Below are 21,409 nucleotides of genomic sequence, written 5' to 3' on the forward strand. Positions count from 1 at the left end.
CCATCACCCAAAATGAGTCACTGCCCACAGATTCCACCCCTACCCTTACCCCACCAAGTAGAAGGCTTGGAAGTAGGCAGACAATAGATATATGTTATTCTCCTCTGCCACCTCCCTCCACCCCACCCATTATCAAGTTCTGCCAGAGGGGGGTACTGTATAGGATGGCCTATGCTAGCCTGTACCTCCTCCCTGCTCGCCCTCATCTTCTAAGGACCAGCAGAGCAAAGCCCCCAAAGCAGGAGGAAATGTCCTGTCCCTGGCTCACCCCATGGGGGAGGGTGCAGTCTTGCCCCCCAGTCAGCCCTGGTCCATTGGCACCTCCCCCATAGGGTCCTCAGGGACAGTTGGAGCTCCTAGCACACTTCTGTATTGCTATGACTCAAGAGGCTTTATCTCTTATCCACAAACCAAGTCCAAAGAGACCTGAAACAGGTGTGCCCAGCTGGCATTTCCACCCTGCCAGGCCAGTACAGCAGGTTTGCATCCTGGTTAGGGTAACAAGTCATAGACTGGGGGCAGGGGGGGGGAGCGGGGTGCCCTCTCTGCCAGAGCTTAGAGGAGAGCAAAAAGCTCCATGCAGTGGATGGGGCAGATTGAACAATTGGCCCTTAGGTGCTCAGTCTGCTAAGCTTCCAGCCTGATCCCTTCCCTGTCCTCCCCTACCCTAGGAACATCTCTGGGCTAAGAAGTCCTAGAAGGACCACACAGGCTGCTGTGTGGAACAGGTGGGGGTGGGCAGGAGCAGACCAGGTAAGTGCAGCTCCAGGCCCCACAGAGGCACTTGCTCTAAAGGGCCCTCAGAGCCTGTGAGGAGAGCATACCAGCTAGTGGGTCTTGTTTCCTGCTCTCAGTTTTGAGGTGCCCTGGGGCTGTGCAGAATCTGTTCAGAGTCCATGGCTCCCACCACTTCCTGGGGCCTGCAGGCCAGTGCTAGGGTAGGTCTGGCCATCAACTCATACTGGGAGCACCAACTGGATGTACTCCTGGCCACACCTTTTGGGGTAGGAGGAACAGCCTGCCTGAGCCTCCACTTCCTGGTGTGAGACGGTAGGCCCAGTCCCTGTTGCCACAATCCAGGTGATTTTTCAGACATGGGCTCTGCTCTGCCAGGCAGTATGGCCCAATCACAGGTATACCCCAGGGTCCCACAAAAACACCAAGACAAGGAACATAAGAGCCATCAGCTTTACTCTACACGGGGGCAGGGCATAGGGTGGGGCTTGATGGGGCATGGGGGGGCTGGGCATTGGGGAGGAGCCTGGCAGGGGCTCAGCTGCAGTTCTTGGGCAGGCGGTAGACGCCAGCAGCATAGATGAGCTGCTGGTCCCGCACCTTCTTCTGCAGGAAGCCCTGCAGCTCCTGCAGGTCGATCTCGGCCAGCGCGGGGCCGGACACCACGAACATGCGCAGCATGCTGTAGATGCGCTCCAGCGACAGGCTCTCCAGGTTGGTCAGCATGGCCTGAATGTACGTCCAGAAGAGCTGGGGGACAGCACAGCCTGTCAGCCTGGCCCTGGGGTGGCGCAAGGGGAGGGGAGACACTCCACCCCAACCCACCCCAGGCCCCAGCCCCCCGCACCAGCAGCTCCTCTTCTTTCTGGTCAGCCTGGGATGCCATGCCCGAGTCACTCTCGTCATCGCTGTCTAGGAGCACCATGCTATCCCGGTCCTGGGGCCGCTCCTCCTCCACCACTGAGAAGGTGCCGGCTGGCTCCTCCCGCAGCACGCCCTGCTGCAGCCACACTGACATGCGGCGCCGCAGCAGCGCCACCGGCATCTTCACCACCTTGCTCAGCTCCTCCAGGGTCCAGCTGGCTGTGGGGAAGCAGGCATTCTGGCCGCTGGGGGGGCCTCCTCCAGGCTTAGCTCCACCCAAACAGAGCGGGGTCTGTGCCAGCCTCACCTTGGTCCTGGAAGTACAGCAAGACCACAGCCTGCACAGGGGTCACGGCCACAGACAGGGTTCGGTCAGCCAGCTCCACGTCCATAGTCACCAGCCCAAGGGTGTGCTTCCAGCTGAGGGTCCGCATGGCCTGCAGAGTGCTGTGGTCAGTACACAATGGCACAGCAGGGCCAGCGGCCTGGCAGCAGGTAGGGGGTGACCTGGGTGGCATGATAAACAGAGGGAGCTCTGCTTCCCAGACACCTCTGCCCCATCTAACTAAGGCTGCTAGCACAAATTAACTGACTTTGAAGGGAGTTTTAACTCAGGACCTTGAAACATGACCTGATCAGGAAGCAGGGTAGAGGGGCAGTTGTACTTACAGATGTACAGTTCCTATTATTATTATTATTATTATTTATCATTATGTCATCACTGGAACTCAGAACCTGCACAACCCACCATTCTAACCACCCCTTTTCTTTTTTTTATTTGATAGGACAGAGAGAAATTGAGAGGGGAGGAGATACAGAGGGAGAAAGACATTTGTTGACCTGCTTTACTGCTTGTGAAGTGCCTCCACCCCACTGAAGGTGGGGAATGGGGGCTCAAACCCTAGTCCTTGCACAATGTGATTTGTGTGCTTAGCCAGGTGTGCCACCACCCTGCCCTCAGATAGATAGTTAAGAAAGATACAGTCACCTGGACCAAAGTCACTATTACTATGAACTGGAAGGTGGCATGAAGACACATGTCAGAAGGTGTGGAGGCAGAAACTGGAGCAGTGAGGCCACAAGCTGAGAAGAAGCCTATTGGACAGGAAGGCCCCTCCCTACAGCTTTAGAGGGTGAGGACTGGGTCCCCAGATTCTAGGCTCTAACCTCCAAAATCAAGACATTTTTGTTTTTAATTGGCTCTGTGATCCCTCATTATGGCTACCTTAGGAAAATGGAGCTTTTGGCTACAGAAAGGAGGCAAGGGGCGGAGGGATGTTGCTGTTGTAACAAACATCTAAAACTAGGGCTGGGAGTCACATGGTAGCACAGTGTGAAGTTAAGCACAGGTGGTGCAAAGCACAAGGACCAGCATAAGAATCCTAGTTCGAGTCCCCCACTCCCCACCTGCAGGAGGGCCACTTCACAAGCGGTGAAGCAGGTCTTTCTCTTCCCCTCCTCCCTCCATTTCTTTCTGTCCTGTCCAACAATGACATCAATAACAACAATAAAACAAGGGCAACAAAAAGAAATAAATATTTTTTAAAAATTAAAAAATAAAAAAACTAGGCCCATGGGGGAGCAGTGAAGAATTTCTGCAGGTTTGTTTCTCTCTCCCTCTCTTTCTTTCCTTCTCTCTCTCTCCCTTTCTTTCTTGCTTTCTTTTTCCCTATCTCCCTCTCCCCTCTCAATTTCTCTCTGTTCTATCAAAGCACAAAGCAATAAAAATGGCCACAAGGGGCAGGGGTAGATAGCATAATGGTTATGCAAAGAGACTCTCATGCCTGAGGCTCCAAAGTCCCAGGTTCAATCCCCTGCACCACCATAAACCCGAGCTGATCAGTGCTCTGGTAAAAAAAAAAAAAAAAAAAGAAAGAAAATAGAGTAAAAAGAAATAATTTTTTTAAAAATGGCCACAAGGAGTAGTGAATTCATCATGCTGGCACCAAACCCCATCAATAATCCTGGTGGCAAAAAAAAATCGGGGCCATGGTGCTGGGTGAGGGTGGATGTCTAGGACTAAGGCATACTGTGGTGGCCAGGATGAGGTTATACAGATGTGGAGGACAATGGCTCCTCTGGGGTATGTGGAGAAGGAAGAACACAGCCACCTGGGCTTGGTGGCAGGCGAAGGTGTGGAGGATGGCAAAGGAGGGGACACTATGGGCTTGTAAACACACAGGTCTAGCCCATGCCCCTCTCCTGAGAAGGGATGCCCTCCACACCACAGCCCCCACTTATCTACACAGGACTGTAAGTGCTAGACTTTGCCACCCACCACTCCTAACTGCCCCACTGGTGCCCTTCTCTCTCCTCCTGACCCGCAAGCCCTGTGCCCTAGGTCCTCAACAGTGAGTATGGTTAGGTCGTCAAACACTGGTCTGGGAGAGAATATTCCAGCGTGGATGGGGCAGAGAAGAGGCAGGGCTGTGGTTTGTTCAAGAGGCATCAGCTTCTCATCCTTGAAAGCAATCTGTAAACTTCCTAGTGGTGTCTGATGGACAAATGGCCCCATTTTCTGGGGCAAACCAGTGCCCTGACCCCTATCCCCGCAGGTCAGAGGTTGGCAACAGAAGAGGAAGGCAAGGGCTGGCTTGGCCCAGAGCTGCAGAGACTGCTGTAAAGAGGGTGGCCACTCAGCACTTTTGAGGTCTAATGTGGGCTACCAGTCTTGCCCTGTTGCAGACACGCTGGGTTTAGAGGAAGAAAGGAGTTGCCTAGCTGTTCCTGCAGACCAGTACCTAGTGGTAAGTTGGGGTGCGGGGGGAGGGGATGTTCAAGGTCAGGATGTGGGCAGACACGAGGCCTACCTTCAGCTTCTCATACTTCTTGCAGTAGACCTCCAGGGCCTCTCGGATGTCCTCAGGGACTTCCAGCTTCTCATCCTTGAAGGGGGGCCAGAACTCACTGGACAGAATGACAGCATAGACACCAAAGGGCGGCTGCTCCTCTGCGGGCCTCTTCTCATCCTCCTCACGAATGTTGGCATTGATGCGGCGGGAGTCCGCCATGTCCTGGGGGGAAAATGTGGGGTTGTATGCAGGTTCCGGGGCTGGGCTGAGAGGGGCTGGGTAGAGTGGGGGCAGAGGTCTACATACCTTTAGCATGACCTCACAAAAGTGCATGGGGGCCTCGCCAAAGCGCAGTTTCAGTAACTCCACGTTGCGGATTTCCCTGGAAGAATGCATCTCTGAGAGGGTGGTGTACACCCACCCTCTAGCATCTGAGGCTCCCTGGGAAGGAAAGGAGGTGGGACACAGCCCTGCCTGGTCACCTCCAGGCCTGGAAATTCCCGAAAGACCTGCTGAGGTGGCAGTGGCAGAGCACAGGCCCATCCCTGCCTGGCCTCCAGACTGTCACTGAAATGGAGAAAGCGGATAGGGAAAGTGAAGCTGACAGCACCCCCTGGAGTCCAGTGCAGGCCTCACCTCTCAGGGCTGAAGCTGAACTGGTGCAGGAGGCGGTCCGCCAGCAGGGAGCGGTATTCATTGATGAAGAGATCCTTGCTGCCATAGATACTGACTAGCAGGCTGATGATGTCTGAAGAGCGTCGCCTGGAGCTGGAGTTCCCTGCACAGATGGTGAGGGGACCGCTGGGACTTCTCAGGCAGGAGGGGTGCATAGGTTAGGGGTGGGAGATGGAGGGGGAGCAGAGCACCTCCCATGGATCTAATGAGGACTCAGGCTACCTCAAGCCCATCCAAGTCAGCTGAAGGACCCCAGGAACTGGGCTAGGAAAAGCGCTGACCCCTGGTACATTAAAGCCCTAGAGCGTGTGTGCCAGCAAAATAACTCAGAGCACTGCTGAAAGGAGGGAGCCTTGCCCCAATGCAGACCTGGGTCAGCATCCACAGGGTCAGGGACCCAGTCCTCCGGCTCGCCAGAGTCGTCCTCACTGTCCTGGCCAGTCTCCAAGCTCGCGGGGTCCGTCCTGGACAGCTCGATGGCCAGGTCCCCTGTTCCATCCGAGTCCCCTGTCAGCCCAGCCACAATCTGCCGCACGGTGTCTTCCCTTGTCCTACAGGCATTCACGCTGCTGGCCTCACAGTGCCTCATGGCACAGCACGGCACAGCCAACCACAGAGCCCACTGAACCCCTCACCACAGTGATCACAGGTCAGGCACATACTTGGGATGAGCCTGACTTTTTCTCAAAAAGGTAAAATAAAAAGCCACCACTGTGGCTGAGTGGTGGCACGTCTGGTTAAATGCACATGTTATCATGTACGAGAGCCCAGGTTCAAGGCCCCAGCCCCACCTGCGGGGGGGTGGTGGTGGTGGTGGGATGGGGAGGGGAAAGCTTCACGAGTAGTGAAGCAGTGCTGAAGGTCTTTTTCTCCTCTATCTCTCTCCTCTCAATTTCTCTGTCTCTATTCAAAATAAATAAATTTAAAAAATTAAACTAAAAAAAAAAAAACCCACTAGGGTAACAGCAATGGTCAGGTCCAGTCTCTACTGCACCTAGGAGCTTCTCGGCTGCAATGCCACAACCCTCTCTCAAATGTGCTCTCCAAAAGATGGCCTCAGCAGCTCATCCTTGTCATGGGAGTGTCTGAGTGAGGACAGCCCCCTCCTCCCTGCAGGTCTGGTCACCAGGAGGCAAAGATGATGCGAGAGTCCCTATGGGATGGGGGGGGCAGGAGGCCTTTCTCTGCCCAGCGGTGTAAGACACTGGGCATCAGTGCAGGCACTGGCATCTGCAGAACAAGGAGCCCAGGGGAAAGGCAAGCAGCCCTAGTGCCCAGGGACACAGAGGTCCAGAGGCCCACGCCTTGAGTCTGGTGCTCACCTGAGATAACGGCGGATTGGCTCACAAGCCACCTCCAGGATGACCATTGATGGGTCCAGCACACGCAGTGCTTTGATGGCAGAGATGTAGAGGGTGATGATGTCGCATGTGTTGACACCTGTGGTGGGAGAGGGCATATTATAGCAGCATCTGGAGGGGAGGCAGACTTGGGTGACAGGACCCATGAGGTCATTACTGTGACCACACTTCCCTGGAGAATGGTGTGAATGGGGTGGGCTGGCCCCTCCTTCCCCTTTCCACTACTCACAAGTGCTTTCTCTAGAACTTTTCCAGGAGCTAGCTATGGGGGTTAGCCAGGCAGTAAGTCTAAATGGCCCCTGCACCACCCCTACCCCCAGGCCAAGCCTGTTAGTTTGAAAGATCCCTTTCAAGGAAGGCTCAGAAAGTCTGCATGCTTAGCCCTGGCCTGCCAGGTGGGGATACCTGGGTGAAGGAGTCGTGTCTCGAGAGCAGCCTTGAGGGAGAGGAGTAGCTGCTGTCGCTGGTCTGTCCTCTCTAGGCAGTACTTGAGGTCCTCGACAGCAGGCCGGGAGTCTGGGAAGTCTGCAGGAGAGGAAGGGTCCTCATGCATACAGGTACCATATGGAAGAGGATCTGCAGGTGGCAGGTGCTTGGAGGGGCCACACTCTTGCCTTTTGTGTATCCCCATCTGGCCACAACCACCCTACAGGCAGGATAGGCCCCCAGCAGCACCCTTGCCCCCCGGCCTGCCCCCCCCCCCGACACACACCACTGACCCTGACCCAGATGATAAGCTGGGGAGCCAAAAGTGGGAGGGGCTCAGTTCGGTTAACAGCCCCAGGTGCTACCCACCCCCCACCCCCTAAAGGACAGGCTCGTGCAAGCTAGGCAAACCTCGGATGATGCTGAAGAGCTCCTCGATGCGCAGGCTGGCGTAGATGCGATAGAAGAACCTCTGCACATGGCAGCGCCAGCGGCGCAGGGAATTCCCAGCCTCGGGGGACGCAGCTCTGGCAGGCCCATCTTGCAGAAACACCTTGCCCAGCCAGCCAACCACCCTCTCAATCCACTGCAGGGAGCACAGATGTGGAGGGTGGAGGTGTGGGGGGCTGGGAGAAGCCACCGCCCATGTGTCCACTGGGTCCCAGGGAGGTCAGAAGCTACCTGCTCTGGAGGCCACACAGGGGCACACAAAGGGCACCTCAGCATAGCACCAACACATGTTGCCCCTTACAAGGGCATCAGCACTGATGCTCATCACTGCTGTTAGGTGTAGAGTGGGACTTCTGGGGGCCACTTACACAGGCCCCTGACAAGAAGTACACAATAAGGACATGTCTTCTACATGCCAGAGAAGCCTGAGGACAGGTGCACATCCCCAAGGTGGTGCCACCTCAGAGATCACCCTGATAGTCCACCTCTACTCAGCCACCATCTAGCTAGGCTCCAGACTCAAGGTTCCTTCAGTGTGGGGATACCCAGCCTCACCTTGTGGAACTCACGGAGGAAAGAGCGCTCGTACTCGCCTCGGCAGCGGTCCTCCATCCGCTCCCGTGTCACCTGGTGCAGGGTAGTGGTGACAGCCTCGGCACTGACCCGCTCTAGCAGACTGAGCCTGTGTCTAGAGAACAGCCCTGCTGTGAACTGCTGGACTGTATACCCCCATCCCCACGTCCAGGACCTACTCGACCCCCAGCCCCCAAGGCCCTTTCGGCTGGAGTGCAAATGAACCAAGGGCTTCACAAAAATCATGCCAAGAAGATAGGCTGCTGGGAAGGCACCCCCTTTCTGGCTTGGTTGGGTCACAGGTCTTTCCTGTGGAAGCAGCATGTGCCTACCTGGCAGAGTCTCCGCTCATAGCAATAGCTCTGATACCAAAAGCTAAATGTAACACAGGTGAATGTGTCTGTCTCTCTCAGTGCAAATCCTGGTCTCCAAGACCACATCTTTCATCCTCTGGCCTCAAGAGTATACAAAAATGTTTCTTCAGAACTTTCAGCAAAAAATGAATGCAAACGAAGCCTTTGGGGCATGCCCACTGGCCCAAATCAGCACAGAACCCTTCTGACTAAAAGCCAGCTGACTTTCCCTAAATAGCTACACTGCTGTCACTTCCAAAGGACACAAATGGCCAGAAGACATATATGTTCACACAATAGGACATACCACTCTCTTTGAAAAGCTAGAAAGCTCAGTAAATTGGTCTAATCTCTTATTTTAAAAAGACCTTTCACAATTACAGGACACTATTTTACCCCTGGAGAGTCTACTGAAAAGGCACAACAGAACTCTGCATAGCCTAAAAAGGGTGGAACAGTGCAAGCTCTTAGTGTGAGCCAAGTGTGAGATACCAGGTCAGTGTGAGTGACAAAGACAGAAAATGTAAACAGGGACCTGGGGACCTTCTCCTCCCTCCTGCTATGTCCACAGCTGTTAAGAGAGGTGACAGAGACATCCTTGCTGGCTCAGCAGCTCTTTGCAGAGACCAGCTGGACCCAGGGGTGCAGTCAGGGAGTCAAAAGGAATGGGAGCACAGCTGTGTAGACATGTATACTCACAGGACCTGGCTGAGCTGATGAAACTGTTCTAGCGCCTGTCGGCACCAGCACTGCTGTTTGTCACTGCCACATCCTGCACACAGTGGGCTCTGCAGAAGCCGGTAATACCGGCGTCGGGCGTACCTGCTGTCCAATTCGCCCTCCAGTTCTGGGTCTGTGCCCCCTTCCCCTTTCCTCTTACTCTGCATATAGACTCTCAAGAAGCGCCCATACAGGCACTGAATCATCTCTTGAAAGGGTCTGGGGGTGGAAAAAAACAGGACGCCCCGCAAAGTGGTGTGGACCTTTTCCCGTAGCCCCTGAGCGCCGGTGCCCATCAGCAAGCCCAGGCGAGTCCATTTCTCCAGGAGCTCCAGGCTGTGCAAGTAGGGATCCAGGCGATTTTCCAGCAAGCCAAAAGCGTCCAGGAGCAAGGCCAGGCACTGAGGTTCATCCGCACAGTTCTCGCGCTGGGCAATGGCATTCCAGAACTCGGGGGAGATGTTGGCCTGTAGATCGTTCTGCAGCACCTCTATGAACCACTCCTCCAGGATCGAGTGCAGGCCGTGGCCTCTCAGGACCTCCACCGCTGCGCGTAGCTCCTCCTCCTTGGGCGGGACAGCACCGCTGGTACGGGAGGATGCCTGGAGTGCAAAAGCTGTTAGACGAAAGCAAAGCACAGAGACGAGGAGAGCAGGGCAGGGTGAGTGGAGGGAGACGTTGAATGATCGGCGGGGCACAGACGCCAGGTCCTGCTAGGGAAGCGGCGCTAGGGGGAATTAGAGGGCGGACACTGCTAAAGCGCGCGGGTTCCGGTCCTCACCAGTCCCAGCGCGGCCGGGGGCACCAGTCCTGTGCTCACGGTATCCCAGGCGACCAGCAACTCTTGTGTGGGCCCGGGGTCGCTGGCCCCCACGGCCACAGCCGCCGCCATCGTCTCACCCTCTCAATCCGGCCGGGCTCGGCGCGCGGCTATGACGCACACTAGAGGCGCGCAATGATGACGCACACGAGGCGCGCGGCGATGGCGCCATGTAGAGGACCGCCGTGACGTCGCGGGCGCGCGGGCTTCGATGTGGTAGCGGCAGTTGGGCCAGAGGACCCGGGGCGGCGACATGACCCAGCAGGGCGCCGCACTGCAGAACTACAACAACGAGCTGGTTAAGTGTGAGCGGCCGCGCGGCGTACCCGCCAGACAGGCTTGGGGCGCGGGGGCGCCGGCCGGGGATCGGGCGGTAGCTGACAGCGCGCGGCCGAGTATCTTAAGCCGTGCCTGTGCGGGTGACCCAGCCGAGGCCGCGGGGAAGCCTTTCGGACCTGCCCCGCGTCCAGCCCCGGAGTGACTCGCACCGGGTGCGGGGCGTCTGGAGAGGCGACAGAAGGAATAGCTGGGGTCCTCAAGGGCTCCCAGGCCCCGCCCCGCCCCGGGGGTGTTCTTTGTGGCTCCTACTTTCACCCGAGAACCTTGAGGGGGAGGTAGGACACCAGCCGCGTCCTGGAAGGCGACCCAGTCGGCACCTGCACCCGCCACCCCATCTCCTGCAAAGCAGTGGGCTCGGGTGGGTTGGACGGCGGCCTTCTTCCTGTCCTGGGTTCACAGCGCTGCCCCTCTGGCCCCACAGGCATCGAGGAGTTGTGTCAGAAGCGGGAGGATTTGTGCCGGCAGATCCAGCAGGAAGAGGATGAGAAGCAGCGTTTGCAGAATGAGGTGAGGCAGCTGACGGAGAAACTGGCCCGCGTGAACGAGAACCTGGCTCGGAAGATCGCCTCCCGCAACGAGTTTGACCGCACCATCGCAGAGACGGAGGCAGCTTATCTCAAGGTGGGGCTAGGAGCCTGCATGGGCCAGTGCTCTGGCGCTTTGGGCTATCTAGGAGGGGTCCCCATAAACAGAAATAGCAGGGCTATAGGCCCACTGCTGTCCTCAAGGGCTGACTGGAAAGCCTTGCTGGCTGCATTGGGCTGGTAACTGTGGCTGTTAAGAGGGAAAAGAACCCATCCATCCCCCAGGTTTCTCTTGACTCTTGTCCCAAGCCTGATGGCCCTGCATGTGAAAGCAGGGCTGCCAGGGCTTTCTGACAGGAGCAACCACTTTGTGTACATTTCCAGATACTGGAGAGCTCACAGACTCTGCTTAATGTCCTGAAGAGAGAGGCTGGGAACTTGAGCAAGGCCACCGGTTCAGATCAGAAGAACAGCAGCGGCAAGGACAGCTGATGAGACCGCGGGTGGGGAGGGGCCTGTCTCCGCCTTTCCCATGTGTGCTAGACCTCAGCAAGCTGTTCTTAGCATCTTTGCTTTTCATGACTGTAGCTTTCTTCTCATTCCGTCAGGTGCCAAGACAGGCAGCTGCCAGCTTTTGTTAGCCTGTTTGACAGAAGTGCTGGGCCCACCATATAGAGGGTCCAGGTTCTGGGGAAAGCAGGCTCTAGGTCACATCTCCCAGACTGTTGGGAAGATTCTGTTTCAGCTCCGTGGACATCCTATCACCTTGTCCCTAGGCCAGTAGGGGCCCAGGCAAGGCCAGTGGGACCAGGGTCCTCCACCTCAGAGCTCACCCCAGTAACCTGTGACTACCAATAAAGGTTTTTTTTTTTTAAGATGCATTCTGGTGTCCTGCTGGTGTCCTGTGTCAGGAGTGTGGAGATGGCAGACCCCTGCCCAGATGGAGTGGCTCTCCTGTCTCACTGGTCACAGATACAATGTGAAAGGTACCTTAGACTCTCTCCTGGAAGCCCAGTGCCAGTCCTTTCCCTACTAGCACAAGGCTTAGCCCGGGGACATGCCCTTCCTGAGCTCAGGTCCCGGACCAGCCTCAGTTCTGAGATTCCACATTGTCTGGCCCAATGGCTTCCCTACCCCTATCCTTGGCCTGTCAGTTCCCATAGGGTGCCTGCAGCTGCTGACATGAAACTGGGGGCAGGATCAAGAAGACCCAAAGAAACCTGAACCACCACCACTACCACCACCCCCCCCAAAAAAAAAAAAAAAAAAAAACTTCCATTCTAAGCCTGGCCAGGTGTTCACTCTCCAGGGGGGCTCTCAATGATAAAACCCTAAATATCCTGGCTCCTGGACATGCACCAGTAGAAGGCAGTGGAAGCTGCTCAGTGGGCAGCTCCAAACTTATCAAGTGTAGGGGTTGGGGATGGGGTGCCTACCAGCTGCACCAGACCCAGGATAGTGGTCTGTCTGCACAATTGTGCTACAGGCTTGTGGGCCGGGAGCTTCTAAGCTAAGTGGAGGCAGGTTCCAGAGGCTCTGCCTGTCCCTCCTGACTCTTGATCCTTCATGGAAACCTCTTCTGACTTAGCGGCTCAGCACTTGATCCTGCTGGCTAGAGTCTGGGCCCCTGGGCATGAGTTAGACCTCAGTCCAACTGTGAGTAGTGCCCACCCTGCCCACTGAGGAAAAGGAGCTGCTCCAAAGACTGGAAGCAATGCTTGGGGTGGGATGTAAGGGAGAGGTGGCAGTTGTGGGGCGGAAGGGTCTGGAGCAAAACTGTGAAGTAGGCATGCCCTGGGGCTACTTCTCACACCTGGTGTGACACACCCAGACTGGGCCCTCATCACATGATGTGGTTGGCTCCCCAGTGCCAGCACCTAGACTGAGCCAAAAGTTCCCACAGAAATCACACAGGGAGGCGGAGACAGCTCATCCAGTGCTGTTTATTCAGAGTCCATCAGACAAGAAAGGACTTGCCATTCGTTACAAAGGGGGCGACAGGCTCCACTGTGCAGGGTCTAGAGGGTCAGGCAGCAGGCCACCTTTTACCCAGGACAGTTGCAGGCATAGCACCTGACACCCTGCTGTCCCATGGGGCAGTGCCCCAGGCCAGGGCCTAACACAGCTAGGCTGTGGGGCCCCAAGGAGGGCAGGAATGTGGAATGTGCAGAGGAGGCTGCAGAATGATGGTGGATCTCCTGGGCTCAGGCTTGGCATTGCTGGCAGGGTCTGGGTCAGAAATACAGGGCTGGCTCGCTGCGGAAGTCAGAGAGATCATTCTGACTGGCCGGGGTGAGCTAAGAGAGAGGGCAGGAATGTAGGTTCTGGGCTCACCCAGGTAGTTCCAACCCCTCCTTCCCAGGGCCACCCCTGCCTCACTTGCTCACCATGACCTCCTTCGGTGGAGGCTCCTCCTCACTGTGAGTTGGCTCCACAGTCTGCTCCTTCCACTTGCTGAAGGCCATGGAGTGCTTGGGAGTATAACTAGACAGGTCTGCAGGCAGAGGGGTCCCCTGTGATGTCAGGTCCCTTCCCCCCAGCCCCTGGCAGCGGCTCTCTGATTCCCACCCCAGTACCAGTGGCACTTACAGGAGCTGCCTTCAGGCAGCCAAGGGCTCTCTGGTCCCACGTTGTTGATGAACGTGGCTCGGGGCAGGAAGAGCTTGAAGGGCGTCACAGCCCCCTCCTCTTCCTCTTCCTCTTCCACCTCTTCCTCCTCTTCCTCCTCCTGTTCCTTTTCCTCAGCTTCCTGCACCAGGGAGCTTTCAGAAGGGTATTCAAATGTGGTCTGCAGACTCTGGTCATTGAAGGAGATCTTCATCTGGTGGGGGGAGGAAGCTATGAGCTGGGCCCCTTGCAATTGGCCCCATTCTTCCCTCCAGCCAGACCCAGCTGGAAGCACACTTAGACTAGTAACAGAATACATTAAGGGTAGTGGCTGCCCCTTGTCAGTAGACCCTCCATCTGGACCTTGTAGACCAAGCCTCTAAGAACCTAGATGCAGCTTCTTGTCACCTTGTGAGACCCACCCTTTCCTGAGACCAGAAGACTGTAGCCTCAATCTCCAGAAACTCCTATGGCAGAGGGCCACTTTCCCACTTGCACCTGCATGGCAGGAATGGTCATGGGGAGGTTGCACTGGTAGGGAGCAGGTTCTGCACTGATGGGGAACAGGGTCTAGGAAGATTGCACTGGTGGGGAGCAGGGTGTAGGGGGGATGCATTGGATCGACCTTCCTGTGGTGCATCCCGTGAGTACCCATTCATTGGGGAAACTGACGATCCTTCCTAGCCGACTGAATCCACATGGATCCCAGTCACTTTCAAAGCCATTAACTGGCTACGGAAGAAGGGCAAACGCTAGAAGAAGAAGAAGGGTGTAGGGGAGGCTGCACTGGAGGGAGGGGGTATATCCTGATCCCCTAAATGTCTCCTATCATCTGGGGCCCTGCTCCAGGGAGTTCAACCCCATCAGTATCCCCTTTCTCCCTACCCTATCCCAAGACTGCTTATCTGATGTCTGATCTCTGCACCCCTTTCCACTCTGCAAGTCCTCACCACCCCCCCATTCCCAACTCAGCAGACAATTTCTTGTTGAAACACTCAATCTCTGCCAACAGCCTGAAAACAGATGGGGCTTCTGGGTGTCAGGGGCAGTGGGGACAGCCTGGCATTGGGCAGTAGCACCAGGGCAGGTCCTCATCCTCCCCACAGGAGCTGCCTGCCCACAGGCCTACTCAGCAGGGCTCAGCCCGCCCAGCAGGTCGGTAATGAATACGAGAGCCGCCTGCCCACCTGCAGCAGATGGAAGCAGCCCTGCTAGAGCTCGAAATATTAAACTCCTGGGCACAGGACACCAGCAGGCAGCTCAGGTTCCTCCTCCTCCCCTGGAAGGAACTGAAGCAGGAGTCGAGCCTCAGGCAGAGAACCTTGGGGCCCAGGGACAGCAAGCCAAGGAGGGCTACTCAGCAAAGGCTGGCCCTGTGACTGTGGGCAGCAAGGGAGCTGGAGCTGGCCAAGGGGGACAGCAGCACCCAGAAAGGCAGGTGCTTGCTTGTTCTGCCCACTGCTCCTAGAACCCTGGATCCCAGCTCTCAAGTTCGGGGTGCCCCCAGCTCAGCAAAGCTCACAGGAATACCTGCTGGGCACCTGCATGAGGGACATAGCAGATGGCGACAGAACACCTGGGACAGATAAAACTGGGAGTAAGATGGATGTTTGTTGCTCAGCCCCCACCCCCCAGACAAGCGGCCCCTTACCCACTCTGTCCTAGGCAGGCTCCACCAGCCACACCCCCAGAGGAGGCTGAGCAGGGCAGGAGCCAGGCACAGGGGGTGACCATAGAGCCTACATATCCACCTGACTGCCAGCCAGGCCAAGAGTCACCCTCCAGGTCTCAGGGACAGAGACTATGGGAGCCTGAGACAGAACCGGCTGGCTAGCTACCCTGGGGCCCAGTCCCGCAGTGACCAGGATCTCAAATGCTTGTCCTGGGTACCTGTACTGTCTCCAGCGACACCCCCCCCCCCGACCTCAGAGCCCATCCCCCAGTGCTCTCAGCTGGGAAGGGCTGGCTGCCAGGGCCTGGCAACATAGTGCTCATTAGTGCACATGACCGGCTCCCAGCAGGGAGATGAGGGGGCTGGGCACATGGGCATTGAGCCTGGTACAGCCTGGCTGGGAGGGGGGCGGGGCTCCCAAGCTCAGGTCACAGCCTGCCTCTCCTTCAGTCTCCCAGCTTCTGGGGCTCCAGTCCCCCCTGGTGTGTGGATGTATGTAGGTCACAGGACTCATGCTGCCGGGGTGGGGGACCCTCTCTAGGCCCTGACCAACAGGAAGTGCAAGAGGGCATGGCTAGGGCTGGCACACCTGCACCTAGTCACCTGATTCTCGGGGACTTTGCCCACTCCACTGAGGACAGAGCAGCAGGAGGTGGGTCCAAGCTCAGGGACTTCCCAGCTCTCACACACCCTTTGTTCTACCTCAACTGGTCCTGCCAGCGCACGCCCAGCTAGGGTTATGAAGGGCGTCAGCTCTCGACTATGGGCCAGAAACTGGGCTCACCCTGCATGCCCCTCACCCCAACACTGCCCTGCCTGGCTCCTACCCCCACCTGGTCTGAGGGTTGAGGGTGCGGTGCAGCTCTAGACCAAGGAAAATCCCAACCAGCATGGGAGCTGAGTGCAGCAGAGGCCAGCCCTGCACCCAGGACAGAGAGAGGGAGGAAAGCGGGGCTCCAGAAACACCACTGGTGTGTGTGTGTGTCTGAGGGAGTCCCGAGGGTGTCACCCACACCTTGAGAGTCCTGCACACCAGCTGTGGGAAGGTCAGGAGGTGCAGCATGAAGGAGGTCACTCCACAGTCTGAGGGGCATGCAGGCTGAGGGTGGCTAAGCCAGCAGAGCTGGGGTGGCAAACACACTGCAGGCAACAGCAGATGGCTGGGGGGTGTTAAGGATCCAGCTCTGGGGATGTTGGCATGGAGTTAAGCAGAGGACCACAGGGGAGGGAAGAGGACAGGTGCAGCTAGGTAGGAGTCAGGCCAGGTGGCACCACACAAAAGGGAGAGGCCAGGTGTGGGGAGCAGTGAGACAGCCCCACCCACTGGAGCAAGGCTGCAGGGTGTGGCCTCCCTGCAGCCATCAGCCCAGGCTTGGCCACCACAGGGAGATAGGACATCTAACAATTCAGCCAGGAGACAACTTAAGTGGGGACGTGTGCCTCTTGGTACACAGATTGGTCAGGGCACCTGCATAGCCCACAGTCTTTCAAGGCCAGGCCACCAACCCAGGGGCAGCCTCAATAACCCCCACTGCCCAGACAGTCCCACTACAGAGCCACCCTCAACTCATAGCCACCCCACTCCACCCCTAGGGAAAGGTACAAGCACACCTCAGGGGGGTTCTAAAACAGTTGGCTTCAAGGTCATGCTGACCTGGGGGAGCAGGACAGTGACCCCCAACTCAGAAAGGCTGAAGTGGTCAGGGGGAGGTGCAGTGGCTCTGGGGATATGAGGAATATAAAAACAGGAAAGGGATATGAGGAAATGGACTTCTCTGAAGAGCTGGGCAGCCACTTGTGCCTGTGTCGCCCACCCTATGGACACTTGGCTCTTCCTGGGTGGGGCAGCTGGTGCACACCCAGGCAGGAAGTCAGTGCCAGAAGGTCATGCTGCTCTGGCGGGGCCCCTGCCAGTCCACTTGGCCAAGCCAGGTGTCATCCATCTGGACCCCCAAACTCCGAAGGCTGGCTCATGGAGTCTGGGCCTGGCTGTTGTAAGCCCATCTCTGCTGCCCAGGCAGAACCAACTTCCTGCCACCATTCCTTAAAAAAAAAAAAAAAAAAAAAAGATCCTTTTTTATAAAGTAAAAAAGAGACCCAGAAAAAAAAGAAATCACAGTGGGGTCGGGCGGTGGCACAGTGGTTAAACGCATGTGGCACAAAGCTCAAGGACCGGCGTAGGGATCCCAGTTCGAGCCCCCGGCTCCCCACCTGCAGGGGAGTCGCTTCACAGGCGGTGAAGCAGGTCTGCAGGTGTCTATCTTTCTCTCCCCCTCTCTGTCTTCCCCTCCTCTCTCCATTTCTCTCTGTCCTGTCCAACAACGAACAACATCAACAATGGCAAATAATAATGGCCACAACAAGGCTACAACAACAAGGGCAACAAAAGGGGGAAAAAATGGCCTCCAGGAGCGGTGGATTCATGGTGCAGGCACCGAGCCCAGCAATAACCCTGGAGGAAAAAAAAGAAAAGAAAGAAATCACAGCATCAAAGCTTCCTTCACTGCAGTAGGGGCCAGGCTTGAACCTGGGTCACACACGTGCTAAAGCAGTGCACTATCCAAGTGTGCTATTTCACCTGCCTGCCATCATTTCTTCCTATTTATCCCCAATTCCTCCCCTCTCACCCCAGTCTAGACATAAGTATTCCTGTTAGGGGTAGGGTGATCAAGCTGTATGCTCCAGTCTTCCAACCCCAGACGCCAGACCACTGCAGAATGGAGGTAGAGCTGGGGTAGGGGAGGCCGAGATAGCAGCCTGCACCTGGTTCTAGCCTGTTTCCTGTCTGGGAAACACCTCCACTTTGAGGCCAAGTGGGAGGGGCTCCCTCCCAATGCTGTGGGCCAAGGGTCAGGAAGCAGGAGAGGAAGAAGCAGACAAGGGGTGGCAAGCACAAGGTGCAGCCAGGTCAGTTACTACTGGAGGGAAACACAGGGGGGAAGGCAAGTGGGAGAATGGCTGTCTACAGCACTAACAAGGGCAAGGATGAGGCCAAGCATAGGCCCATCACCACAGGGAGATGGGCAAGGATGCCTGGTTTGGCAGATGGAGCTGGCGGGAGTGCCAATGCCCTCACCCAAGGATGTATGGGACAGTGCCAAGCCCAATCCAAGACAGGAAGTAGGCAGAGAGAGGAGGTGGTGGGTCTGATTAGACACTCAGCAGAGCAGTGGTGAGGGAGCTCTGTGTGATGTGAGGCAAGAAGGAAACTAGCCCTGGACAGAGGCAGACTCAAAAATGAGCCCAAGTCCCCCAAGTGCCATCCAGGTTCTAGATGCATCCTCCCCAGGCCGGCTGATGGGGATCATGTGGAGCTGGACTTGGAATTTGCCCCTAGTCACACACAGGCACTGGAATGACCAGGAAGAATCTGAGGCACTTTTCCTTGTTCCCGGAGGGTTCCAGGCCATCAAGCAGGGTGAGGCAGGGGTGAGGCTGCTAGCCTTCACCTAGATCTCTCCCTGGCCCTGTAAATTCCTCCCAGTAAGAGGGCCATCACCTACAGCTCAGAACACCTGGTGTTCAAGAAACATTCTCACCAGGCCGGGTGCTACTGAGCCCTAGGTTAACATGCTTTCTAGAGAGCTGAGCATACACCCCCAGTGGCTCCCAGGACTGGGCCCCTAAAGTGACAGTCCCATCCTTTCCCTCACAGGCCAGGCCTCAGGAGTCACGCTGATTTCCTGTACTCCTAAGGTCTAGATACTTCTCCCAACTGGACCCACAAAGAGACAGGCTTGTCTGGCCAATTCCACATGTAGCCCCCAAACCAAAGGTAGAAACAATACCAGCCCAGCCCTACTTACTAACCTTGAAGGGACAGAGAGGGCAAGCTGTTCCCTGGGTCACTAGTACTCTGCTAGGACTCAGGCCAGGGACACCCCGCACCCCCCTTGCAGTATGACCCCTTGGCCACCCAGCTCTGATAGTCTTCTTTGGTGCATGGAGCAGTTGTCACTCACCCAGGGTGGGGGTCCTGCAAACATGGCTCATTCTTTACCCACAGCTCTTTCTGCCCTTTCTCCTTGCCAGTGACTCTGCTCCCACCACTGACCTTCTTTCTGGAAGAGCTGGCCTTAGTGAGGCAGGACTTCTGCAGGGCCAGGTAGCCACCTATCACCTCAATCTCATTCACGGTGGGGTAGCGCTTCTTCAGCTCAGCTCCTGGGGTGGCAGGGGACTCTGAGAGGTTGCCTTTCTCCTCTGGCTCGGCCTCCAGCAGCCCAGGTTCCCCATTGGCATGCAGGGCCCCTGGCCTCCTCTTGGGCACCACCACGAAGGTGTTGCCACCTCTGTGCTGGAGCTCTGATAGGTGTCGAGGCCTGGTTGGGTGCAGATGATACTGGGGAGGTACATTGGCCCCTGAAGGCAGTTTGGCTTCTTGAGGGATCTCATCCTCTGAGTCCACTTCATCGATGAAGGTGATGGGCAGCCCTGGTCTCCCAAGCTCTCCACCATTCCTAACCAAGATGGGAGCTCTGACACTCTGGGCAGGCTCAGCTTCGGCAGGAACCCTTGGGGATGGGGGTGGTGAGGATGACCTCTGCCACTTAACGGCCTGATCCACAAGGGCAATGGCTGGCCTGGGGCAACCCCTCTCTTCAAACCCTAAAGGGCTCCTCCCATGGGAAAGAGAGCCATCTGGTCCAGGTGCCTGCTGAGTTTTTCTATCCAGGCGTTCAGAGGTCCAGCACCCCTCTGGCTCTAGTAGACCCACAGAAAGCCTCCCCTCAGGAGGAGGGGCTCCGGAGGTCTTGCGCTTGGGAACCAGCAGGAAGGAATTTCGAGAGTTCACACGGAGGTTGGCCAGAGCCCTGGCCTGTATATCCCCAACAGGAATCGTGTCCAGGTCTGGCTTGGGGGCTGGCCGTATCTCAAAGGAGTCGTTGGCGCTGGTGGCCGCAGAGACCCACTGGCGCTGACTGGGAGTGGCACTAGCAGGACTGGGCGTGGGGAAGGCCGTAGGCGCGGCTGAAGTGGCACTGGGGGTCCCGGGACTGGGGGACGGGTGGAGGGGAGCTGACCCCGACTCCACCTTTGGCTTCCATTCGCCCAATCCAGGCGGCTCAGGCCCGGAGCCCTCGAGGCCGTTGGCAGCGGCGGCCTGGAGCTCAGGGGTCGGGGGCCCATTGGGGAGCGGACGAGCGCCCACACCGCCGTGCAGGCCCCGAGGGTGGACAGTGAAGGAGTTGCTGCCGGTCTTTTGCAAGAAGTCGCTGCACCGAGCGCCCAGGCCCAGTCCTCCGCGGCGATCGGACTCGGCGCCGGAGGCTCGCTCTCCCTGGCGCGGGGCGGCGGAGCTGGCGGGTGGTGGCCGGCGGCTGCGCTCCGGGCTCCGGCAGCCGCGCGGAGTGGCGGGCGGGTCGAACTTCTGCAGCAGACGACTGACACGGCCGGGCGGCGGTGGTGCCTCGTACACCACCACTTCAGCGGCGCGAATCCGGGCGGCGGCGCCAGGTGCGGGCTCGAAGTCGGACGCAGACTCGATAATGAGGATGTTGTCTGCGCGGATGGTGCGCACACCCGGCACTCGGCGGTAGAGCTCCAGCAGCTGCTGCACCGGCCGCGCCCCCGCCGCGCCCGCGCCCCCACCCCGCAGCGCCCCGCGCCTCCGCTCGGACTCGAGCCGCATGAATAAGTTCTCGCGCAGCGGACCCAGGCTCTCGGCCAGAACCAGCTTCTCATCCTGCGGCGGCGTGGGTTCCGAGCCCGGCCCAGTCCCCGTCCCCGCGCCCCCTCCCAGGGCAGCTAACTTGGCCCGCTTCCGTTCCAGGATCTCCCGCTTCCAAGCGGGCAGCGCGGCGCGGGGCCCTGGGCCCGGCCTTCCCAGGCCGGCCATGCTGCGGAGAGGCCGCCGGAGCCAGCGCGCGCGGGGAACTGAGGACCCAGCCACCTGCCGCTGGCCACCGCGCGGTCACGCCCCCGACTGCCGCCCATTGGGGGAGGCGTTCAGGCCCGCCCCGCGCCCATAGGACCCGCCCCCAAGATGGTCAGCCGGTATGGTTGGAGGTCGCGCCCCCAAGGTCCGCCTTGCCAGGGGCCTCACTGGGCAGTGCTCCGCCGGAGGCCGGCCCTCTCGGACACGCCCCCGGAATCCCCAGCCATTCTTAGGCTGTCTCCACTTCCGCCTCTGCGCCCTGGACCCGAGGGCCCCCCGGGGGCGGGTCCGTTCCAGGTCAGCAGTCCCAGCAGGACCCCTTAGCCTGGAGCCTTGACTGACCTTGGTGGAGACTGTTTTTTCCTCATCTTGCCCACAGAGGCAAGGACGCGATGGAGGAAACACCTCCAGGTGTCTCAGGACCAGAAGGCATTCTCCGCACCCGTTGGCGTGGCACAAGCTGCACACCAGCCTCTCCATGGCCCACCAGTGGCCCTAGGTTCCCAATGGGACTAGACAGAACCCCACCTAATGTGAAGGGACAGTTCCAGGAACCCCTAGCGTTTACCCAGTCGGATCCCAGGTCCAACTCTTGCTCCTAATGCTGCCTTCCAGAGGTT

The 21,409-nt window shown here is 57.7% G+C and overlaps 3 protein-coding genes across 3 annotated transcripts; 1 reads left to right on the plus strand and 2 right to left on the minus strand.

The window, feature by feature from the left end:
* Positions 1-1,174: 1,174 nt before the first annotated feature.
* ANAPC2 (anaphase promoting complex subunit 2) lies at positions 1,175-9,886 on the minus strand. The gene is made up of 13 exons (XM_007521490.3): positions 9,731-9,886; positions 8,929-9,551; positions 7,859-7,991; positions 7,265-7,439; positions 6,833-6,952; positions 6,389-6,506; positions 5,436-5,617; positions 5,028-5,169; positions 4,698-4,773; positions 4,410-4,613; positions 1,907-2,036; positions 1,583-1,818; positions 1,175-1,485 (listed from the first exon to the last, which is right to left on the minus strand). The coding sequence occupies exons 1-13, from the start codon at positions 9,839-9,841 to the stop codon at positions 1,273-1,275; spliced, it is 2,463 nt and encodes an 820-aa protein (XP_007521552.1). The 5' UTR covers positions 9,842-9,886; the 3' UTR covers positions 1,175-1,272.
* A 29-nt stretch (positions 9,887-9,915) lies between these two features.
* SSNA1 (SS nuclear autoantigen 1) lies at positions 9,916-11,513 on the plus strand. Its single transcript, XM_007521491.3, has 3 exons — positions 9,916-10,074; positions 10,530-10,729; positions 11,017-11,513. Exons 1-3 carry the CDS (start codon positions 10,023-10,025, stop codon positions 11,122-11,124), a joined length of 360 nt encoding a protein of 119 aa, XP_007521553.1. The 5' UTR covers positions 9,916-10,022; the 3' UTR covers positions 11,125-11,513.
* Positions 11,514-12,556: 1,043 nt separating this feature from the next.
* TPRN (taperin) lies at positions 12,557-20,885 on the minus strand. The gene is made up of 4 exons (XM_007521492.3): positions 18,966-20,885; positions 13,222-13,453; positions 13,020-13,126; positions 12,557-12,929 (listed from the first exon to the last, which is right to left on the minus strand). Exons 1-4 carry the CDS (start codon positions 20,748-20,750, stop codon positions 12,867-12,869), a joined length of 2,187 nt encoding a protein of 728 aa, XP_007521554.1. The 5' UTR covers positions 20,751-20,885; the 3' UTR covers positions 12,557-12,866.
* Positions 20,886-21,409: the final 524 nt, after the last annotated feature.

This window comes from Erinaceus europaeus, chromosome 10, assembly GCF_950295315.1.
Source record: "Erinaceus europaeus chromosome 10, mEriEur2.1, whole genome shotgun sequence".
Lineage (NCBI taxonomy): Eukaryota > Metazoa > Chordata > Mammalia > Eulipotyphla > Erinaceidae > Erinaceus > Erinaceus europaeus.